This window comes from Lethenteron reissneri, chromosome 48 (genome assembly GCF_015708825.2).
Source record: "Lethenteron reissneri isolate LAM-NWPU_2019-01 chromosome 48, ASM1570882v1, whole genome shotgun sequence".
In the NCBI taxonomy this organism is placed as follows: Eukaryota; Metazoa; Chordata; class Hyperoartia; order Petromyzontiformes; family Petromyzontidae; genus Lethenteron; species Lethenteron reissneri.
This window is the reverse complement of record NC_083826.1, coordinates 4,632,978-4,653,744: the sequence shown is the minus strand read 5'-3', so window position 1 is coordinate 4,653,744 and position 20,767 is coordinate 4,632,978. Positions and strand designations below refer to the sequence as shown.

Below are 20,767 nucleotides of genomic sequence, written 5' to 3'. Positions count from 1 at the left end.
AACTTACCTGCGTGTTGTACCCGTTTGTCCTGCTGGGTGGAGGCAGAGGTGCGAGGTGGGAGGGGAGTTTGACAAACAAACGAACCCCCCACAAAGACACCTGCGTCATTCTTTCAACTGCCGTGTCGCACGGGCGATTTAATCATTCAGGCAACCCTCTGGGTTCTACTTGCGGAGGTGCGGGGAGAAGGAGAAATAAGTAAACCCGTAAAATCAAAGTTTTTCACTATAAATCCTTTATATGCGTGGCATCGGGGTGGCTAGAGTCCTCTCGTCCTCTGGCTTGAGATGGCTGCCACCTATGGGTCAGATGATTGTGTGCCAGCATTAACCAATTGGTAAATAAATATTTAAAACATTTTCCCTAAACAGTGTAAAATTTTGGAAAAAAAATTTCACGAAAATAAATTGTCACGCACAACGAGTCTGTGCGCAAAATGTCAGCTCGATTGGATCACGGGAAGTGGGTTAAAAAACGACCGAAAGATGTGCACGGTCCTAAGCAAGCAAGCAAGCGAACTTAATATAAAGGATTTAATAAGTTTTCAATTTAGATGTGAGTGCATAGCTCTTGGTGGCTTGCTCGTATCGGAAGGAAGAGCGTTCCAGACGGCCGCAGAAGCGCACCTGAAAGCGTGCGATGCAGTATTGGCTGAAGCTTGTGTTGCCTCCGAAACGTCGTGATTTAATTTAGTTGTTTTCATTTATTTTATTTTTTACCTACGTGACTTTAACCGAAAATATAACCCGTAAAAATAAAGTTTTTCACTCTAAATCCTTTATATCCTCTCGTCCTCTGGCTTGAGATGGCTGCCACCTATGGGTCAGATGATTGTCTGCAGTATTAAACAATTGGTAATAAAATATTTAATTTGTTTTCCCTAAACAGTGTAACATTTTGGAAAAAAAATTTCACGAACATTAATTGTCTCGCACAACGAGTCCGTGTGCAAAATGTCAGCTCGATTGGATCACGGGAAGTGGGTTAAAAAACGACCGAAAGGTTTGCACGGTCGTAAGCAAGCACGCAAGCGAACTTAATATAAAGGATAAAAAAAACCAAAGAGTATGTAGCATTGACCGTCTTTGCTCGAAAAGGAAAGCTCCCACTTTAACTGGAGACAATGGGTATACTCTTTGTCCATGGCTGTACAGGAGGAATATTGTACAGATAGGTAATTTTTTTTTTTTCACGGCACACTACAACCCCAAGTAACACTGCGCGTGCATTGAATCGTGATATTATACGCGCTCTCTACTTCGCAGTGTCAAGTCAGTTTACTTTTGGGTTATTAAACGTGTGGCGTCTTTCTGGCACAAATCTCAGAGTGATACTGGTAGGAACTTCCTGGTTACACCAGCCCACAGGGGATTATTGTGTCCGTCCGTCCGTCGTTCAGGGAGGGGATGAGTGGGGAGGGAGGGGCTGGGTGGGGAGGGGCTGGTCACCCCGTGGTGCCCTTATAAAACTCAACGTTTAACCTACTCACGCCGGCTTGTGCCTGCCCTCACAGTCGGCCATATTTGCGGAATACACCATGCCGCCGTTGACCCTGGCCATTGACCGAGCAACCCGACGTTCTTACCAGCTCCCTCCGCAGGAATGTGTTTTTCAGAAGCGACCTGGCCACAAATGGTAGCTCACCGCAGTGGCTTACCATCGCGTGGACATTCACAGCAGTATGCGGCCCTTGCCCCACCACCTTCTCCAACCATTATATAAACGCAGTGGTAGCTCCTGCAATCTCTCATTTACTTGATACAGCTGTCGTGGCTGTGACGGTACCACCTGAAGACGGAAGCTTGTGTTGCCTCCGAAACGTCGTGATTTTTATTTTATTTTACTTTTTAATGTTTTTACCTACGTGACTTTACCGAAAAAACCTAAGAATATAGTCAGATATGAATCTGCGAGCCAAATCGCCGTCACATCCTTCAACATGAAAAAAGTTAACAATTCTATACGGTAAAAAAAACCAGTTCAACGCGTAGGCTTTCGCGACCAATATCATCCACAATAGAGGTTTGTGGGTTACATCGGTTAGATACGCGATCTAACCCAAAAACCTTCTGTTATGGAGTTAACAAAAAAAAACGAATTAAAAGCAAGTTGTGCATGTGGGTTAGTTTGTATATGCACAGTATGTTGTGGATTTACTCTCTAGAGAGGGGGGGGAGGGTAGAGAGAGGGGGGTAAGAATGAGGAGCAGAGCGTGGAAACTTTTGTGAAAGCCAAGCATTGAAAAAACAACAAAAAAACCCCGAAATGTTTTGATTTAAAGCTTTCGTGACTGCAGGGATTCATCTTCTTGGTTCTTTCGGTAAAGTCACGTGACTTTACCGAAAGAACCAAAAAGATGAACCCCGAAATGATGAACGAAGCAAAGTGCCGACTACACCGAGCATCTTCTTGTTTCCTCTGATCGTCAAAAAAAATTAAAATAAAATTAAAAGCGAGTGGAGCAAGGTGGTGTTTGCGGAAAATCCTCCTGCCCACGTGTTCAGGACTGGGTGTGTGTATTGTGACGTCGGCATGTAAACAGCGCGGCTGGGCGCGAGCTCAGCTTCCTCGGGCGCGATTACAGCCGAGCTCAGGGGGAGAACACGAGCGCGCGCGTGCGTGTGTGTGGCGGCTGTCGAGGCGACAGCAAGACATCACCACGATCACCGTCACCCTCGAGTGTAAGTGATAATGACGAGACGGTGCTGTAGGTGAACCGGCCAGCAACGTCGTCATCATCATCATCATCATCGTCATAGTCTTCTGTGAGACTTGTTAATGAGTTGTTAATGATGCAGGGTTCGGATTCATAAGCATCATCATCATCATCAGCAGCAGCATCACCTGTTTTAAGTCTTAACGATGCACCTTCAGCCATCATCATCACCATCACCGTCATAGTCTTCTGTGAGAATTGTTAATGATGCAGGGGTTGGATTTATCATCAACAGCAGCAACAGCAGCAGCAGCAGCATCACCTGTTTTAAGTTTTAAGAATGCACCTTTAGCCATCATCACCATCATCGTCGTCGTCGTCGTCATCGATTGGATTGTGCAAACTTTCGGCATCAACAACGCCATCATCATTTGGGGGTATGTAAAGCGGCTGCCATGTAACAGGAAGGCTGCATGCGTTTAAGGTAAGGCGCATTGTGCCCTACTGTATTTCCTTATACACGCACACACACGGAACTCCTAGACGCGTACGCGCGATGATTGGTGTTGGCACACACTCTTTTGAATAATTATAATGCGGTTTCAACCACCGTGGGTGGGGACAATCTCGGTGGCAATGTCCGAGAATCGCCCCCAGAGACCTGAACAGTGAGCGGGGCTACCTGAGCAGTGGGCGGGGCTACCTGGGCAGTGGGCGGAGCTACATGAGAAGTGGGCGGAGCTATACTCAATCATAAACACATTTTTTATTTGAGCAGGTAAGGCCCACTGAGCTATACAACGACTCCTCTACTTACGAACGAGTTCCAGAGATATGTTCGTAAGTCGATTCCAAACATGTACGTCGTGTATACTGAACACGGGAATGGCTTTAAAAGTTGTATAATCTCCTGCAGCCGTAGATGCCGCTGGTTCTTCACGTTCTGCAGATGTAGATGCCACTGGTTCCTCACGTTCTGCAGATGTAGATGCCACTGGTTCCTCACGTTCTGCAGATGTAGATGCCACTGGTTCTTCACGTTCTGTAGATGTAGATGCCACTGGTTCTTCACGTTCTGCAGATGTAGATGCCACTGGTTCTTCACGATCTGCAGATGTAGATGCCACTGGTTCTTCACGATCTGCAGATGTAGATGCCACTGGTTCTTCACGTTCTGCAGATGTAGATGCCCTTGGTTCCTCACGTTCTGCAGATGTAGATGCCACTGGTTCTTCATGTTCTGCAGATGTAGATGCCACTGGTTCTTCATGTTCTGCAGATGTAGATGTAGATGCCACTGGTTCTTCACGTTCTGTAGATGTAGATGCCACTGGTTCTTCACGTTCTGTAGATGTAGATGCCACTGGTTCTTCACGTTCTACAGATGTAGATGCCACTGGTTCTTCACGTTCTGTAGATGTAGATGCCACTGGTTCTTCACGTTCTGTAGATGTAGATGCCACTGGTTCTTCACGTTCTGTAGATGTAGATGCCGCTGGTTCTTCATGTTCTGCAGATGTAGATGCCTTTGGTTCTTCACGTTCTGTAGATGTAGATGCCATTGATTCTTCATGTTCTGCAGATGTAGATGCCACCGGTTTTTCACGTTCTGCAGATGTAGATGCCACTGGTTCTTCACGTTCTGTAGATGTAGATGCCACTGGTTCTTCACGTTTTGCAGAGGTAGATACCACTGGTTCTTCACGTTCTGCAGATGTAGATATCACTGGTTCTTCGCGTTCTGCAGATGTAGATGTCACTGGTTCTTCACGTTCTGTAGATGTAGATGCCACTGGCTCTTCACGTTCTGCAGATGTAGATGCCACTGGTTCTTCATGTTCTGCAGATGTAGATACCACTGGTTCTTCACGTTCTGCAGATGTAGATACCACTGGTTCTTCGCGTTCCGCAGATGTAGATGTCACTGGTTCTTCACGTTCTGCAGATGTAGATGCCACTGGTTCTTCACGTTCTGCAGATGTAGATGCCACTGGTTCTTCACGTTCTGCAGATGTAGATACTAATTATCTTTGATGCTCGTGTTTCCTCTCTACTCTCTTGAGACCCTTACCAAGAGATGTCGTCACAGTTGCTCTCTTCTTATCTTCATGAATCAACTTGTAACAGGCAATAGCTTCATGTTCGCGAACAGCAGAGAGATGCTCATTATGAACCGCACATCGACAACACAGCAACAGACATTTGGCGGTGGCCCAGGCAGCAATGCAGGGAATGCTGGGTAATGGCATCGAACAACCACCGCGGTCTATTGCACTGACGACTCTCGGTCCGAACAGGCAGCTGGACATCCGGACAGGTTTGTTCGTATCTCAGAAAGTTCGTAAGTCGAAAATTCGTAAGTCGAAAATTCGTAAGTTGATTCTAAATGTGGAGGGGGAAACCCTGGAGAGAAATACACGCGATCACAGAGAGAGACACGCAAACCCCAAATATACAGCAGGCGTCAGGGTCGGGATCGAATCCCCGACCTCCTGTACATCAGGCGAGGCAGTTAACATCTCCTAACCATCGTTATGATGACGAAAGAGAGAGACACACAAACTCCAAATATACAGCAGGCGTCAGGGTCGGGATCGAACCCACGACCTCCTGTATACCAGGCGAGGTAGTTAACATCTCCTAGCCACGGTGATGATGATGATGATGAGAGAGAGAGACACGCAAACTCCAAATATACAGCAGCAGGCGTCAGGGTCGTGTTCGAACCCACAACCTCCTGATCGCCGCGCTCCCTCTCCTCCATGGGCATCGTTTCACAACGCGTCCCATCCCTTGGGTTCCACTCCGTCATCGGTCTCGACCATCGCACCGCCATCCCTTCTCGGCGTGACGCGTCCTGCCCAAGGCCAATTATAGTTGTGTTGTTATTAACAGCTTAGATGATGTCATTGACCTGCGTGCGTTTTCGAAATCTACGTGCTCCTATCTCTGGCTCTCGATGTAATGCCAAGGCATGCATCTCGCCGAGTTTCTTCTTCGCGAACTTTTCATTCAGTGAGCGTTCTACATTTGCCGCGAATGGCCCCGTGTTTCTGAACCGCGTGGTGTAAACATTGCCCCCTTAAATTTCGATATTATTTTATTATGTTTTATTTGTATTATAATAATATTTTATTTTATTATGTTTTATTTTTATTATTTTATTACTTCCCTTCTACGTGACTTTACCGAAAGAACCAAGAAGATTGCCCCCTTAGGTATATCACCTGTAGGTCTCCAAAGGCAACGTTGACGATCCTTCATTTGACTGTAAATGGGTCAGGCCACGCGGAAACCGATCTGGCTAATACTCTTTGGTTTTTTCGGTAAAGTCAGGTAGGTAAAAAAATAAAATAAAAATTAAACAATTACTGTATCATTGATACAGTGATTTTGCTGTGATGGTTCCACCTGAAGACTGAAGCTTGTGTTGCCTCCGAAACGTCGTGATTTTTTATATTTTCTTTTTTTACCTACGTGACTTTACCGAAAAAAACAAAGAGTATGGACCCCCTTGCAGTCACGAAAACTTCAAATCTAGAACGATCTGGCTAAGTTTGTGTCGTGAAGCCCTGCCACCACCGACCACCACCAGACGACAATTTTTAATATTTAGTTTTGGTCAGTTTAACACGAGGGAGGCTTTCACGACCAATATTATTCATAATCAACGTTTTGGGTTTAGATCGCGTTATTTATAAATGTGTCGTAACCCTCCACCACCCGACACGGCCAATCAGTAAAAAAGTGTCACGTTGACAAAAGACAAATAGTTCACTGCTTTAGCCCACCGGTGTGTTGAAGCGTGAAACCACAACATTTACAATTTGAGTACGACGTTTCGCTGGTAATTGCATCCAGCATCATCGGGAAATTCGCCATTCTGGCGAATTGCCCGATGATGCTGGATGCAATTATTGATTATGAATTTAGTTTTGGTTTACGACGCACAAATCTGGCCCCGTCATTCTCTGTCACGTGGCCTAACCCAACGGCAGCAAGCGATTTCCGAATCCTGTTGTTGAGTCCGCTTTGGGGCTTCTTGTCTTTCCTCCACGTGATTGGCCGCCCAGATACCCATTTGAGACCGAGTTGACCTAGGGGAGTCCCTGGACTGGTTCGGATAATCGCCACTCATGTTGGCCGTGACTCGAACTCGTGGTGTTTTTGTTGTTGACTGAATGCCGGGGAGTTAAAAACAAAAAAAAGCGTGAGTGATATTTTTGTGTGTGTGTGTTTTGCTGAGCAATGGTTAGTAGGGAAGTGTTTTGGTTAACGCCGGATCTGCGTGTTATCTCGCCTTTGCAAGAAAAACAAAACAAAGTCATAACAACAACTACTCTGCAGCTGTATTTGTGGTTCGGGAAGTCTGTTTAACGTTTCACCGTGCAAATAACGCGTCGTGCTGCTGCTGCTGCATAGGGTGTGAATGATGGGCGGGGGTAGAGGCACATCCCCGCAATTGCTTGCCCATGCCACTGCTCCACTAGAAGCAGCTGAAGAGAGACCCTCTGTAGGGAGTATTTGAGTTGTGGCACCGTGTGGCGTTCGTGGTAGGGCTGAACGATTTGGGGAAAATATCGAATTTCGATTTTTTTTTTTGGACAGATATTGCGATTGCGATTTGATTCGAGATTTAATTTTTCAAAGTGAAGCTTCAGTTCAATATTCACTGTGTAATAGATTTAAAACATGTGAGCATTACCACAAGATACCATCAATATATGAACTGCTCTATATATTCTAATGCAAGGATGAGAACTTGGCCTTGTGACACGTGTGGAGTTGGTGGCACGTGTGGCGTTGGTGGCACTTGTGGTGTTGATGGCACGTGTGTCCTTGTGACACGTGTGGAGTTGATGGCACGTGTGGAGTTGATGGCACTTGTGGGGTTGTTGCTATCACAGACACGCACCCGCTTGTGGCAGCAGGATGAGGGTTGGCACATCTCATCTCGCACATGAGCTGCCACGGGGCGCGGATCTGTTTCTCCACATCCTGCCCGTCCCCCTGTCTCTCCTCGCTCTCTCACTCCCTTTCTGCGTCTCCTGCCAGAGGGACGTCTTCATTGACTCTCTTATTCAGAATTTTTATTTGAAGCTTTCGTGACTGCACGGATTCATATTCTTGGTTCTTTCGGTAAAGTCACGTAGAAGGGAAATAATAAAATAATGAAAATATAAAACAATAAAAATTCTCACGACGTTTCGACTGCAACACAAGCAATCGTCATCAGGTGTGTGAAATCCACAGCAAAAGAACCAAGAATATATATTTCTTATTCTGCTTCGCTCGCTCGCCCCACTGTCATGTTCATCGTTGTCGTTGTTGTTGTGTGTTTGTTTGTTTTGTTCACGCTTTCTGCCACGGACGCGGGTTCGTCGTTCATGGTGGCGGCGGCGGCAAACAGAGGCAGTGGAAAAAATTCACTTTTTCAAAATCGCGATTAGCAAGTTAAGAGTCGACGGGCGATTTTTTCCCCCTTCCCTTCCCTCCTTCCACGGGGCGTTGTCGATTATTTGCTGTTAATTATTGAAGAGCATTTGGCTGCGATGAACTACTTCCACGTGACAAGGCCACTTCGTTGAGCTGTCATTTGTGGCCAGATTCGCTGATGAAATAAAGAAGAAGCTCGTAGCTCGGTGGGCCTTACCTGGTAAGTAAGTAAACAACAAAAATTGTTTCATTTGTAAAGAAACTAAAGGGGCGCCTGTGTTGACATTGGCCGCAAGATGACAAATAAAGAAGAGAGGGAGGAAGTCCCGAGGTGGTTCAGGGGTCAGGGGCGCTGAGAGAGCACGGGTTCGGTTTTAGCTCTGGCCGTGATACATTTGCTTAAAGTGTACAAGTAGGGAAAGCCGCTGTTGCTCTGCAAAAGGAAAACAAGGGAGAGCTGTCAGCGTGTCCGTACCACCCCCTTCTCACGATCCACCCACACCTCCGATTGGCAGGGTTGGCTACGTACGGTGCGAAAGACGTTTACCATTCGCGTGTACACACTCGCAGCACTAAGAGTACATCTGCTTCTTGGTTCTTTCGGTAAAGTCACGTAGAAGGGAAATAATAAAATAATAAAAATGAAACATAATAAAATAATTCTCACGACGTTTCGGCCACAACGCAAGCAGCCGTCCTCAGGTGAAGAACAGGTCTGTCGGAAAGACAGCGTCTGAATTCAGACGCTGTCTCTCCGACAGACCTGTTCTTCTGAATTCAGACACTGTCTTTCCGACAGACCTGTTCTTCACCTGAGGACGGCTGCTTGCGTTGTGGCCGAAACGTCGTGAGAATAATTTTATTATGTTTTATTTTTATTATTTCATTATTTCCCTTCTACGTGACTTTACCGAAAGAACCAAGGAGAGACATACATATAATGTTGCTGCATACGCGTTTGTTCAGGTCAGGACGTGATTTAAAATTGTACAACGATGAATGCTTGGGTAGGTTAATAGAAATGCACACGATGACCGTGACATAGACGCTGCTTTGCGGATGTCAGCTGCCCTGTGTTGATGGCCTCGGCACCAGGCCACCAATGACCGCACAAGAACAACTATTGTCGTGGGAGGCATGTCGCGTTCGCGCTGGAAATTTTGACTAAGCTGCGGTTCTCAAGAATTAAAACACATTCCTGCTGCGGAGGGAGCTGGTAGAAACGTTGGGTTGCTCGGTCAATGGCCAGGGTCAACGGCGGCGTGGTGTATTCCGCAAATATGGCCGACTGTGAGGGCGGGCACAAGCCGGCGTGAGTAGGTTAAACGTTGAGTTTTATAAGGGCACCACGGGGTGAGCAGCCTCTCCCCACCCAGCCCCACCCCTCCCACCCCCCACCCAGCCAACACCCTCCCCACCCAGCCCCTCCCCACCCTCCCCTCTCCACCCAGCCCCACCCCTCCCATTTTTGGATGCATGACGGACGGACGGACACAATAATCCCCTGTGGGCTGGTGGAACCAGGTGGTTCCTACCAGTAATATACCGCTCTGAGTTTGCCGTGCGCCCAGCGTCAGCTTCTGCAGCAGCGGCTAAGAAAGTGCTGCTCGCCGCTATTGCATGGATCAGAGGTCAATTATAGAAGGTGTCTCGGATGTATCTCTGTGATATCCGCTTCCGCGCGGGTCGTTCTCTGACAAGACGGGGGCTCGCTTTGCTCTTTTGCGCGATTTTCAAATGGATTCCTAGTCACGCGTTGTGTAACTTTTGGATGCATCCCCACGTGGTGGTTGGGTGCAGCAATTTGCCATCGCCCTACGCTACTCCTGCCTCTATGCCCCCACGTCTACACGCCCCGCCGTCGCCAGTTGGTGAAGTATGGTCAAACAGCCCCCACCAGGACCCACATGGCGCGGGGAGCCCCCCCCCCCCTCCCCTAGGAGAGGAGTGACACACGTATTGATAGCTAAGCCTCAACTCGAAATGGCATTGGGCTAATGGCGCGTCGTGGCAGGGCCCTCCTGTCAAAGAGTCTTGAGACTCGGTGAGGCTTTTGTGGGCAAATAAATGTTGTTATTGTAATTATCATCATCATCATCATTCCGTTTGACTTGCTGCTGCTTAAACGAGCATTGAGCCATCTGTGCCCATAGCCTGTGGTGGAAATTCCTAGTTCCTACGGCGGGAGCCGAGTCTATCCATAGGTAAAACCGCTGTTGAATTCCTCGCTAAGTGGTACTGATTTTATCGACCCTGGAGGGAGCGATGATGGGTTGAGTCAACCCCCTCCCAAAAAAAAAACCAGGACATGAACTTGAAACGTGCAGATTGCGAGCCGCTTGCTTGCTCTGCCCGTGAACCACGTGGTCGGATATCGTGGCCATGTCTGTTCAGGATAGCAATGCAAGTGTGGTCGGCATCTCATGAAAGTGTAACCTGACCGTTGCCTCGTCTTGTTTGTGTCCACAGCATTGGCGGGGCATCAGCCAGGGGGTGAGCGAGTGGATGAGCGGGCGAGTTGGCGAGGGGCCCGGCGTGTAGATGAGTGGGTGAGCGATTGCCTGAACGTGAGTGGGTGGGCGAGTGGGCGGGTGAGGGGGTGAGCGAGTGAGTGGTTGAGCGAGTCGATGAGTGAGCGGGACGGGTAGGTGGGTGAGCGAGCGAGGGGGGCAGTTGGGCGGGTGAGCGGATGCATTAGCTGTTGAGCGGGCAGGTGGGCGAGCGAGCGTGGGTGAGCTGGCGGACGAGCGACTGAACGACTGAAGTGGGTGGTCGAGCGGGCGAGCGAGCTGGTGGGTGAACAAGTTGGCGAGCGGTCTGGCGAGCGAGCGAGCGAGCGTGCGGTTTGGTGAGTGAGCGGGCGAGGGAGCCGGTGGGTGAGCAAGTTGGCGTGCGGTTTGGTGAGCGAGCGTGGTGGACGATGGCGGAGGTGGCCGGGGCGAGGAAGGTGAGCTGCTCGTCGGACTCGGTGTCCACCCCCAACTCGGAGGACTTCGTCCTCGTGCCGGGCAGCCCCGCCGCGCCACCCCCCGGCAGCGACGGCACGGGCCTCAAGGTGACCTCATCATCGTCATCTTCATCGTCATCTTCATCGTCATCATCGTCATCACGCGAACTCCGGTCATCCTCGCAGCAGGCGGTCAGCGCATTGCGCGACACTTTCAGACGCGCTTCTGCGGCCGTCTGGAATGCTCTTCCGTCAGTTATTAGAAGGCCCACCGGAGCCCTGCGTTTAGTTTATCGTCCGTCCCCCGCACCTCCAATTGGCGCGGCTGGCTACGTACGGTGCCGAGAGCGGTTCTCCGTGCCTCACGCACGCGTACAACATCGCCGTCACCGGCGGCAGCGGTGGTTACCCGGCCTTCTCAGCGGTGGTAACCCGGCTTTCTCAGTGGTGGGCCGGCGGTGTCGGGGCCTCTGCCGTCCGATCCGCTCGTTTTGCGGTTGACCCGCTGACCCGGGAGGGAGGGGAGGGGTCGCGCATGGCGTGCGAACGCCGCCGGTGGCTCACAAAGGGAGACACTGTACGAGGCGGGGGTTGCTGGCAAACAGAGCCGGGACAAAGCGTGCACACGCGCACTCTCTCCCGTCGCCATCACGGTGGGCAAACACGGGGCAGGGGGGGGTGGGGGGGGGGCACGGCAGGGGGGGGGGCACGGCAGGGGGGGGGCATGCCAGGGGGGGCACGGCAGGAGGCATGGCAGGGGGCACGGCAGGGGGGGCACGGCAGGGGGGGCACGGCAGGGGGGCACGGCGAGGGGGGGGCACAGCACGGCACAGTGAATAACTGAACCGGTCCTGGGCCTCCCCCGAGATCGACTCAGCCTTACAAATGTGTACTTGGTGCGGTGCGTATAAAGCATCGGCACTGGGGAGACAAAGGCGGCCGGGCGTGGTGCTGGCCAACCACCCCCTCGTGTGCCGTGCCGGCCTTCACAGGTGCTGCTCGCTAACAGCACTCGCCCCAACAGCCTGTTACAGGCAACACGCGGTCGATGGAGTGGATACGCGGGGAGCTTTATCTTTGTTTAGTCCACGCACGGGCACGTGGGGCTTTTGCGAATAGACTTTGCATAACACTGATAATCATCGGCGTTACAATGAATGAGTAGCAACACCGCCGTTTCAGAATGTCTGTATTGCACCACCGCCGTACGGTGAGGATGATGATGGTGGTGGTCGGCCAGATGATTACGGGAAGGTGCGGCAATACTGCGGCCGCGCATTGAGTCACCGGTGGCGCGCTCGCCGGATTTGCAAAAACGAGAGGGGGGGGGGGGCAGGGGGGGTGGGCGCAGAACCAGGGGGGGTGGGGGCAAGAGGTGTTGTGGGGGGGGGGTGCGTTACCCGGGCCCCCCCTCCCGAGGCGTCTGCCCCGTGCCGGTCCCACGGTGAGATTTTGTTGCAATCCCGAGTGGGTGGTTTGGGGGGGGGGGGGGTGGTGGTGATGGGTCGGGCCGGCTTTGCGTTGGCGCTGCGTGAGGCTGCGGCGGCGTGTGGAGTAAAGGCGCTTGGCTGAGAGTGGTGGGATGAGAAGTGGGGGGGGGGGGGGGGGGGGGGGCAAGGTGGGGGGGGGGGGGTCGCAGGGGGTGGCAAGACTTGACGACGTGTGTCTCAACTCTGGGCTTGCCTCGTGTTGAGGACCGGACCTGACCGTTTATTCTCAACCGGCACCGCGTTCAACCACCGCCACCATCACCACCATCACCACCGCCACCACTACCACCATCGCCACCACCATCGCCGCCACCACCACCGCCACCACCGCCGCCACCATCACCGCCACCACCGCCGCCGCCACCACCGCCGCCACCATCACCGCCACCATCACCACCACTGCCGCATCCACTAGCGCCACCGCCACCACCACCACCACCGCCGCCGCCACCACCACCGCCGCCACCACCACCGCCGCCACCACTACCATCATCGCCGCCACCACCGCCACGCTGCAGGTCACTACGGAGTGGTGAAGAATAAGAAAATGTTTCACCCTTTCTGGCAATGAAACAGGAGGTGTTGAGATGTTCAAACACCAAATTGATCACTTTTAAAGTTTAGCATGTGGGCATTCGCGACCAATATGATCCATAGCATAGGTTTTTATTGAAGTTAGATCACGTAAATGCGAACGTGTCGTTAAACCCGCCACCACCCGACACAGCCAATGAGTGAGGCTGTGTGGCGTCAACAGAACGTGGCCAATTGGTGACTGACACAGCACTACCGGCGTGTTGGACAGCAAATCCACAACATTTACAATCTGAGTCCACAAACTGTGGACTTGCTCTCCGACATTAAATAAATAAATGGACCGGGAGTAAATAAATAAACACGGATATAAATGAACAGATAAGTAAATAGATATGTAATATAATGTTGTATGTATAATATGATATAAGTAGATAGATATGTCATATAATGTCACGTGTATTTTTATGTAAAATACAAAGGCGTATGAGCGTGAGGGGCATTGCCATCCGCCACAGATCCCGGGCGCCGGCAATGAGAGCGCCCTGCAGGAGCAGCTGGCGGCCATGCTGAGCGATTGCGCCCAGGACGAGGAGGAGGCCGATGACGATGATGAGCAGGAGGGGGAGGAGGGGGAAGCGACGACGAGGGGAGATCCCCGCTCAGCGGAGGCCGCTGGCGCCGGGGGCTCAGCGGAGGCCGAAGGAGCGTCGGTGATGGCGGAGCGGACGGACGGCGAGATGAGCGACTCGCAGACGGTGGCCAACAACCCCCGCTGCTCCAAGGAGGGTGGGTGCACGCGACGACTGCGGCGGCGATGACGACGGCGGCGATGATGATGACAATGATGACGACGGCGGTGATGATGATGACGACGATGACAACAATGACGACGACGGCGATGATGATGGCGACGACGATGACAAGAATGATGACGACGGCGGCGATGATGATGATGACGATGACAAGAATGACGATGACGGCGGTGGAAACGACAACAATGATAACAATGACGATGACGAAGGCGACGACAACAACGAAAACGGCGCGTTCATCATATCACCGAAGAGGAAGTGTAACAAGAATAACAATTGAGCATGCGGGCGTCAGCTGATACAGTCCGCTCTTCTGTGTCGCTGCGTGTTGTTGTCACCACGCCAGTTGGATTCATAACGCGGTGATGAACGTATTGGGGAGCGCGTGTTTGTTCTAACGTGGAACGCGAATTGTACGCGACCGAGCGAACGGAACTACGTCGCAGTGCGACTGGGAATGAGCGGTCGCGTCACGGCCGCCTCGGCGTAGCCTCGTCGTCACGCAAAGCGTCGGGATGCTGCTGGATGCTTCTAAACGCTACCCACGTGCGCGCCTGCATAGGCATCTCGCGTGTTATTGCGGACTGCGCTCTAACCCGTGTTACGTACAGCAACGCGGTTTTTCCGTAACGCCGTGTTCTTCGGGAAACGCAACCGCTGTCCGCGTTTAGAGGACAGTCCGCGTGTGTCTCCATCCGTAACGACCCGGGTAACCTCGCGGGCACCTCCCCGTACGTGGGGGCTGGTGATCCGGTGAGAACGGAGCCTCACGGTAAAGGCCGCGGTTGCCGTTTGCCGCTCGCCTCACCGGGAGAACGAGCAAATCTAGTTGACGGTTCGCCCCTAGGCAAGAAATCTGGGCGGTAAAATTTTACCGCCGATAATCAGAATCTTTATTTAGAGCGGAGGAGGAATCAAGATGAGGTATGAAGATCTATTTTTTGTAGTTACAATAAAAGCGAATGACCGATGGGAGAATAGGTGAGCGGAGTCACGGAAAAAATAAACACAGAATATAAAACAGGAAATGAAGTAGTTGCGTTCCTAAAGAACACCGCGTCATGGAACATTCGCATTACAATAAATAAAATATAATACAGGGGGTAAAGCGCAGTCCGCGAAAACGCGCGAGATGTCTACGCAGGCTGCACAGAGACCGGGGAGCGCGCTTGGGTAGCATCCAGAAGCATCCAGCAGCATCCCAACGCCTCGCGCCACGACGCGACTGCTCATTCTCACTCGCTCGGTCGCGTCCAATCCGCGTGCCGCGTCCTAACAAGAACTCGCTCCCCGCTGCCTCTCGCCACCCCGTGCCGCCCTTCGCCAGGACCCCGCGGGCCGGACTCGGCGTCGCCAACGTCGTCGCGGTCGTCGCGGTCGCTGCGCGGCGACGACGACTGCGAGGATTGCGACGGCGCCGCCGAGCTGCTGGTGTTCCCGCGCGTCACCTACCTGGGCAGCGCCAGCGTGGACGCCCCGCGCAGCGAGCTGGAGGCGCTGCGCGTGGCGGCGATCCTGCGCCAGCAGTGCCTGGCGCCGCTGGAGGTGGCGCTAGCCGTGCCCACCGCCTCCGGGGGCTCCGTGCGGTGAGGGCGGTGCGGTGCGGTGCGTGTGGTGATGTTTTCGTGGTGGTCGGGTGGCGTCGGATCGCGGTGCGTGGCAGAAGATGGCGAAGGATTCTCTGACACCGCCGTTAATGTTCACTTGCCCAACCACCCACTGACTCAGCTACTCACTCAGCCACCCAACCAACCACTCACTCAGCCACCCACTCACCAATTCACCAATCCACTCACTCAGCCACCCAACCACCCACTCACTCAGCCACCCAACCACCCACTCACCAACCCACTCACTCAGCCACCCAACCACCCACTCACCAACCGACTCACTCAGCCACCCACTCACCAACCCACTCACTCAGCCACCCAATCACCCACTCACCAACCCACTCACTCAGCCACCCAACCACCCACTCACCAACCGACTCACTCAGCCACCCACTCACCAACCTACTCACTCAGCCACCCAATCACCCACTCACCAACCCACTCACTCAGCCACCCAACCACCCACTCACCAACCGACTCACTCAGCCACCCACTCACCAACCTACTCACTCAGCCACCCAATCACCCACTCACCAACCGACTCACTCAGCCACCCACTCACCAACCGACTCACTCAGCCACCCACTCACCAACCCACTCACTCAGCCACCCAATCACCCACTCACCAACCCACTCACTCAGCCACCCAGCCACCCACTTACCAATCCACTCACTCAGCCACCCACTGAACCACCCACTCACTCTGCCACCCAACCAACCACCCACTCACCAACCCACTCACTCTGCCACCCAACCACCCACTCAACAACCCACTCACTCAACAACCCACTCACTCAGCCACTCTGCCACCCAACCACCCACTCAACAACTCACTCACTCAGCCACTCAACCACCCACTCACTCAGCCACCCAACCACCCACTAACCAACCCACTCACTCAGCCACCCAACCACCCACTCACCAATCCACTCACTCAGCCACCCAACCACCCACTCACCAACCCACTCACTCACCAACCCACTCACTCTGCCACCCACTCACTCAGCCACCCAACCACCCAGCAGTGTGTCGATGTCACGGCACCCTGTGTTTGAGACACCCGTGTCTCCGTGTCTCCGTGTCCCCGTGTCCCCAGGATCCTGGAGGCTGACAGCAGTGTGGAGATTGCCCGCTACCCGGTGCAGCGCATCCTGTTCTGCGTGCGTGGCCACCGCGCCACCCAGGAGAGCGACTGCTTCGGCTTCACCGAGAGCCACAACGCCGCCGATATCTTCCGTATCCACGTCTTTCGCTGCCCCGAGCCGCACGAGGTCACTCCGCCCACGCTCGCTGATTTACTCGCACACCCAGTCACTCGCTCACTCGCTCACTCACTCGCACACCCGCTCACCCAGTCGTTCGCTCACTCACACACCCACTCGCTCGCGCAGTCGCACATCCGCTCACCCACCCTCTCACTCGCACACCCACTCGCTCGTTCACTCACACACCCACTCGCTCGCTCACTCACACACCCACTCACTCGCTCGCAAACCCGCTCACATACCCTCTAGCTCGCACACCCAGTCGCTCGCTCACTCACACACCCACTTGCTCACTCACTCGCACACCCACTCACTTGCACATTCGCACACTCGCACACCCGCTCACTCGCACACCCGCTCACACACCCTCTAACTCGCACACCCTCTCACTCGCACACCCACTCTCTCGCTCACTCGCACACCCGTTCACTCACCCGCTTACTCGCTCACTCACTATCTCAATCGCACATTCTCTCGCACACCCGCTCACTCACCTGCTTCCCCACTCGCTCACCCACCCACATACCCACTCGCTCGCTCACTTGCACACCCTCTCACAGACCCTCTCGCACAACTGCTCACGCCTCACTCACTCACTCACTCGCTCATAAACCCGCTCACTCACCCGCTTGCACACCCACCCGCTCACCCACCCACGCACTCACTCACTCACTCGCTCACTCACTCACTCACTCACTCACGCGCTCACCCACTCGCGCTCACGCGCTCACCCACTCACGCGCTCACCCACACACCCGCTCACCCACCCACGCACTCACTCACTCGCTCGCTCGCTCACCTACTAACGCGCTCACTCACTCACGCGCTCATCCACACACCCGCTCACCCACCCACGCACTCACTCACTTGCTCGCTCACCCACTCACACGCTCACTCCCTCACTCGCTCGCTCGCTCATACACCCGCTCACTCATCCGCTTGCACACCCACCCACACAGCTGCTCACCCACTCACGCGCTCACCCACTCATGCACTCACCCACTCACGCGTTCACTCACTCGCTCACTCGCTCACTCACTCGCTCACTCACTCATTTGTTCTCCCGGCAGGTGAGCCGGCTACTGCACAGCTTCGCGGCGGCGTTCGAGGTTTGCGCCCGGCCCAGCGGAGCCGGAGCCGGATCGTCGGGGCCAGGCTCCAGTCCAGCACTCACGGCCTCCACCCCCAACCCCGACCTCTTCACCTTCACCGTCGCCATGGAGATCAGGGAGGATGACGGGAAGGGGAACTTCAGGTGATGATGGTGGTGGCGGTGATGATGATGGAGGGTGCATGTCTTCGTCCTTGTGTGCGGCGAGCGGTGGTGCAGTGGTTCGTGCGCAGCGCGACAAACCCAGCCACCCGAGTTCGACTCCCGCTCGCGGCCAACACCGCTGGCGAATAACCAGTGCTGGGCCTCCCCTAGGTTTACTCGGCCTTAAACGAGTACCTGGCACAGTGTGTATGAAGCGTCAGCATTGGGGAGACAAAGGCGGCCGGGCGTGGTTGCTGTTGGCCACTCCTCCACCCCCCCCTCGTGCGCCGTGCCGGCCTTCATAGGTGCTACTCGCTGTAACAGCACTTGCCCTAGCACACATCCGTTAAGTCTACACGGGGGACCTTTGTCTTTTTTGTGCGGCAGCGCGGTGCCCGTGGACAAGGAGAAGCAGTACTTCAAGCTGCGCTCGGGCGTCGAGAAGAAACTCGTTCTGAACGTGAACCAAGCATCCAGTCGCGAGCTCACCATCGAACGGTAGCTCCACCCGGCCACCCGCTCGCTCACCCGCTCACTCACCCGCTCGCTCACCCTCTCGCTCACCCGCTCGCTCACCCGCTCGCTCACCCGCTCACCTGCTCTCTCACCCGCCAATCACATGCTCACTCACTCACCCGCTCGCTCACCCATTCACCCACTCTCTCATTCGCTCGTTCATTAACCTAACAACCCACTCACTCGCTTACTCACCCACCCGCTCACTCACCCACTCACCTGCTCTCTCACCCACTCGTTCATTAACCTAATGACCCACTCACTCGCTTACTCACCCACCCGCTCACTCACCCGCTCACCTGCTCTCTCATTCGCTCGTTCATTAACCTAACGACCCACTCACTCGCTTACTCACCCACTCGCTCACTCACCCACTCACCTGCTCACTCACCCGCTCGTTCATTAACCTAACGACCCACTCACTCGCTTACTCACCCACCCGCTCACTCACCCGCTCACCTGCTCTCTCACCCGCTCGTTCATTAACCTAACGACCCACTCACTCGCTTACTCACCCACTCGCTCACTCACCCGCTCACCTGCTCTCTCACCCGCTCGTTCATTAACCTAACGACCCACTCACTCGCTTACTCACCCACTCGCTCACTCACCCACTCACCTGCTCTCTCACCCGCTCGTTCATTAACCTAACGACTCACTCACTCGCTTACTCACCCACTCGCTCATTCACCCACTCACCTGCTCTCTCACCCACTCGTTCATTAACCGAATGATTCACTCACATGCTCACTCACTCACCCACTCACTCGCTCACCCACTCACTCGCTCACTCGCACACTCACCCACTCACTCGCTCCCTTGCCCACTTACCCATTCACTCGCTCTCTCGCCCACTCACCCGCTCACTCTCTCACTCGCTCACTCACTCACTCACTCGCTCTCTCACCCGCTCATTCATTAACCTAATGACCTACTCACATGCTCAATCACTCACCTGCGCACTCACCCGGTCACTCAGTAACCTGACCACGCACTCACACGCTCACATACTCACATACTCTTTCACCTGCTCGTTCATTAACATAACCACCAGCTCACATGCTCAAAACCCACTTGTTCATTCATTCATTTACACAACCACCCACTTCACTTGCTCTCCCGCCCACTCATTCATTAACCTAATGACCCCCTCACATGCTCACTCACTCACCCACTCTCTCACCTGCTCATTCATTAACGTAACCACCAACTCACTCATTCATCCACTCATTCACTAACTTAACCACCCACTCACATGCTTGCTCATTCACCCACTCACTTACCGGCTCGTACACCCGCTCATTCCTTAACCTAACCACCCACTCACAGGCTCACTGACCCACTTGTTCATTCACTTACACAGCCACTCACTCACACGCTAACTAACCCACTCGTTCATTCACTTACACAACCACTCACTCACACGCTCACTAACCCACTCGTTAATTCATCTACACAGCCACTCACACGCTCACTAACCCACTCGTTCATGCACTTGCACAACCACCCACTCACACGCTCACTAACCCACTCGTTAATTCATCTACACAGCCACTCACACGCTCACTAACCCACTCGTTCATTCACTTGCACAACCACCCACTCACACGCTCACTAACCCACTAGTTCATTCACTTACACACTAGTTAATTCACTTACACAGCCACCCACTCACACGCTCACCAACCCACTCGCTCACCACGTGGCTCTCAGTGCCACGTGGTCACCGCGAGATGGCGCTGTCCACCAGTGGCTGGTGCTGGACACTCGAACCCGGCGACTTTGACGTCGGCGTTGTGAACGACGCCGACGCAGAAGATCCCTCGGCGTTTGATCTTCCACGGAGCTCATGGTCCACCCTCAACCGCATCCAGCACTGCACGAACCATGGCAGCAGATGCGGATAACTGATGATGGCACAAATGGAAGAATAAATAAAATAAATAAAATAAAACTCTATAGCAGTGCGCGACTGGGCTCATCCAGAACGGACCGTGCATCGTATAACGGACGCAATGCTCCGATCTGCAAATACGAAGGAGAGACATCACAGCGATGCACTCGGCTGCTGCTCCTGACGCGGTGGTCTGGCCTGGCCCGCTGAATGTGAAATTGTAGCTGTTGGTCTGCATCGACATCAACCACACAACAACAACAAGTAGATTGGTGTTAATAGGGTTCATCGCGACAATTCCTCCTGCTCCTCCCCCTCCTCCTCCTCCTCTCTCCTCCTCTCTCCTCC

The 20,767-nt window shown here is 53.4% G+C and overlaps 1 protein-coding gene across 1 annotated transcript in view; it reads left to right on the top strand.

Annotated features, from left to right (window-relative positions):
• The first annotated feature begins 10,852 nt into the window (after positions 1-10,852).
• The window catches only part of LOC133354707 (rab GTPase-activating protein 1-like), an 85,581-nt gene continuing 75,666 nt past the window's right edge, over positions 10,853-20,767 (top strand). The window contains exons 1-6 of the mRNA XM_061571760.1: positions 10,853-11,148; positions 13,583-13,853; positions 15,207-15,465; positions 16,586-16,760; positions 17,825-18,009; positions 18,397-18,507. Of these exons, the coding sequence (XP_061427744.1) occupies positions 11,014-11,148; positions 13,583-13,853; positions 15,207-15,465; positions 16,586-16,760; positions 17,825-18,009; positions 18,397-18,507 (1,136 nt within the window). The 5' untranslated portion in view covers positions 10,853-11,013. The remainder of the gene's footprint in view (positions 11,149-13,582; positions 13,854-15,206; positions 15,466-16,585; positions 16,761-17,824; positions 18,010-18,396; positions 18,508-20,767) is intronic.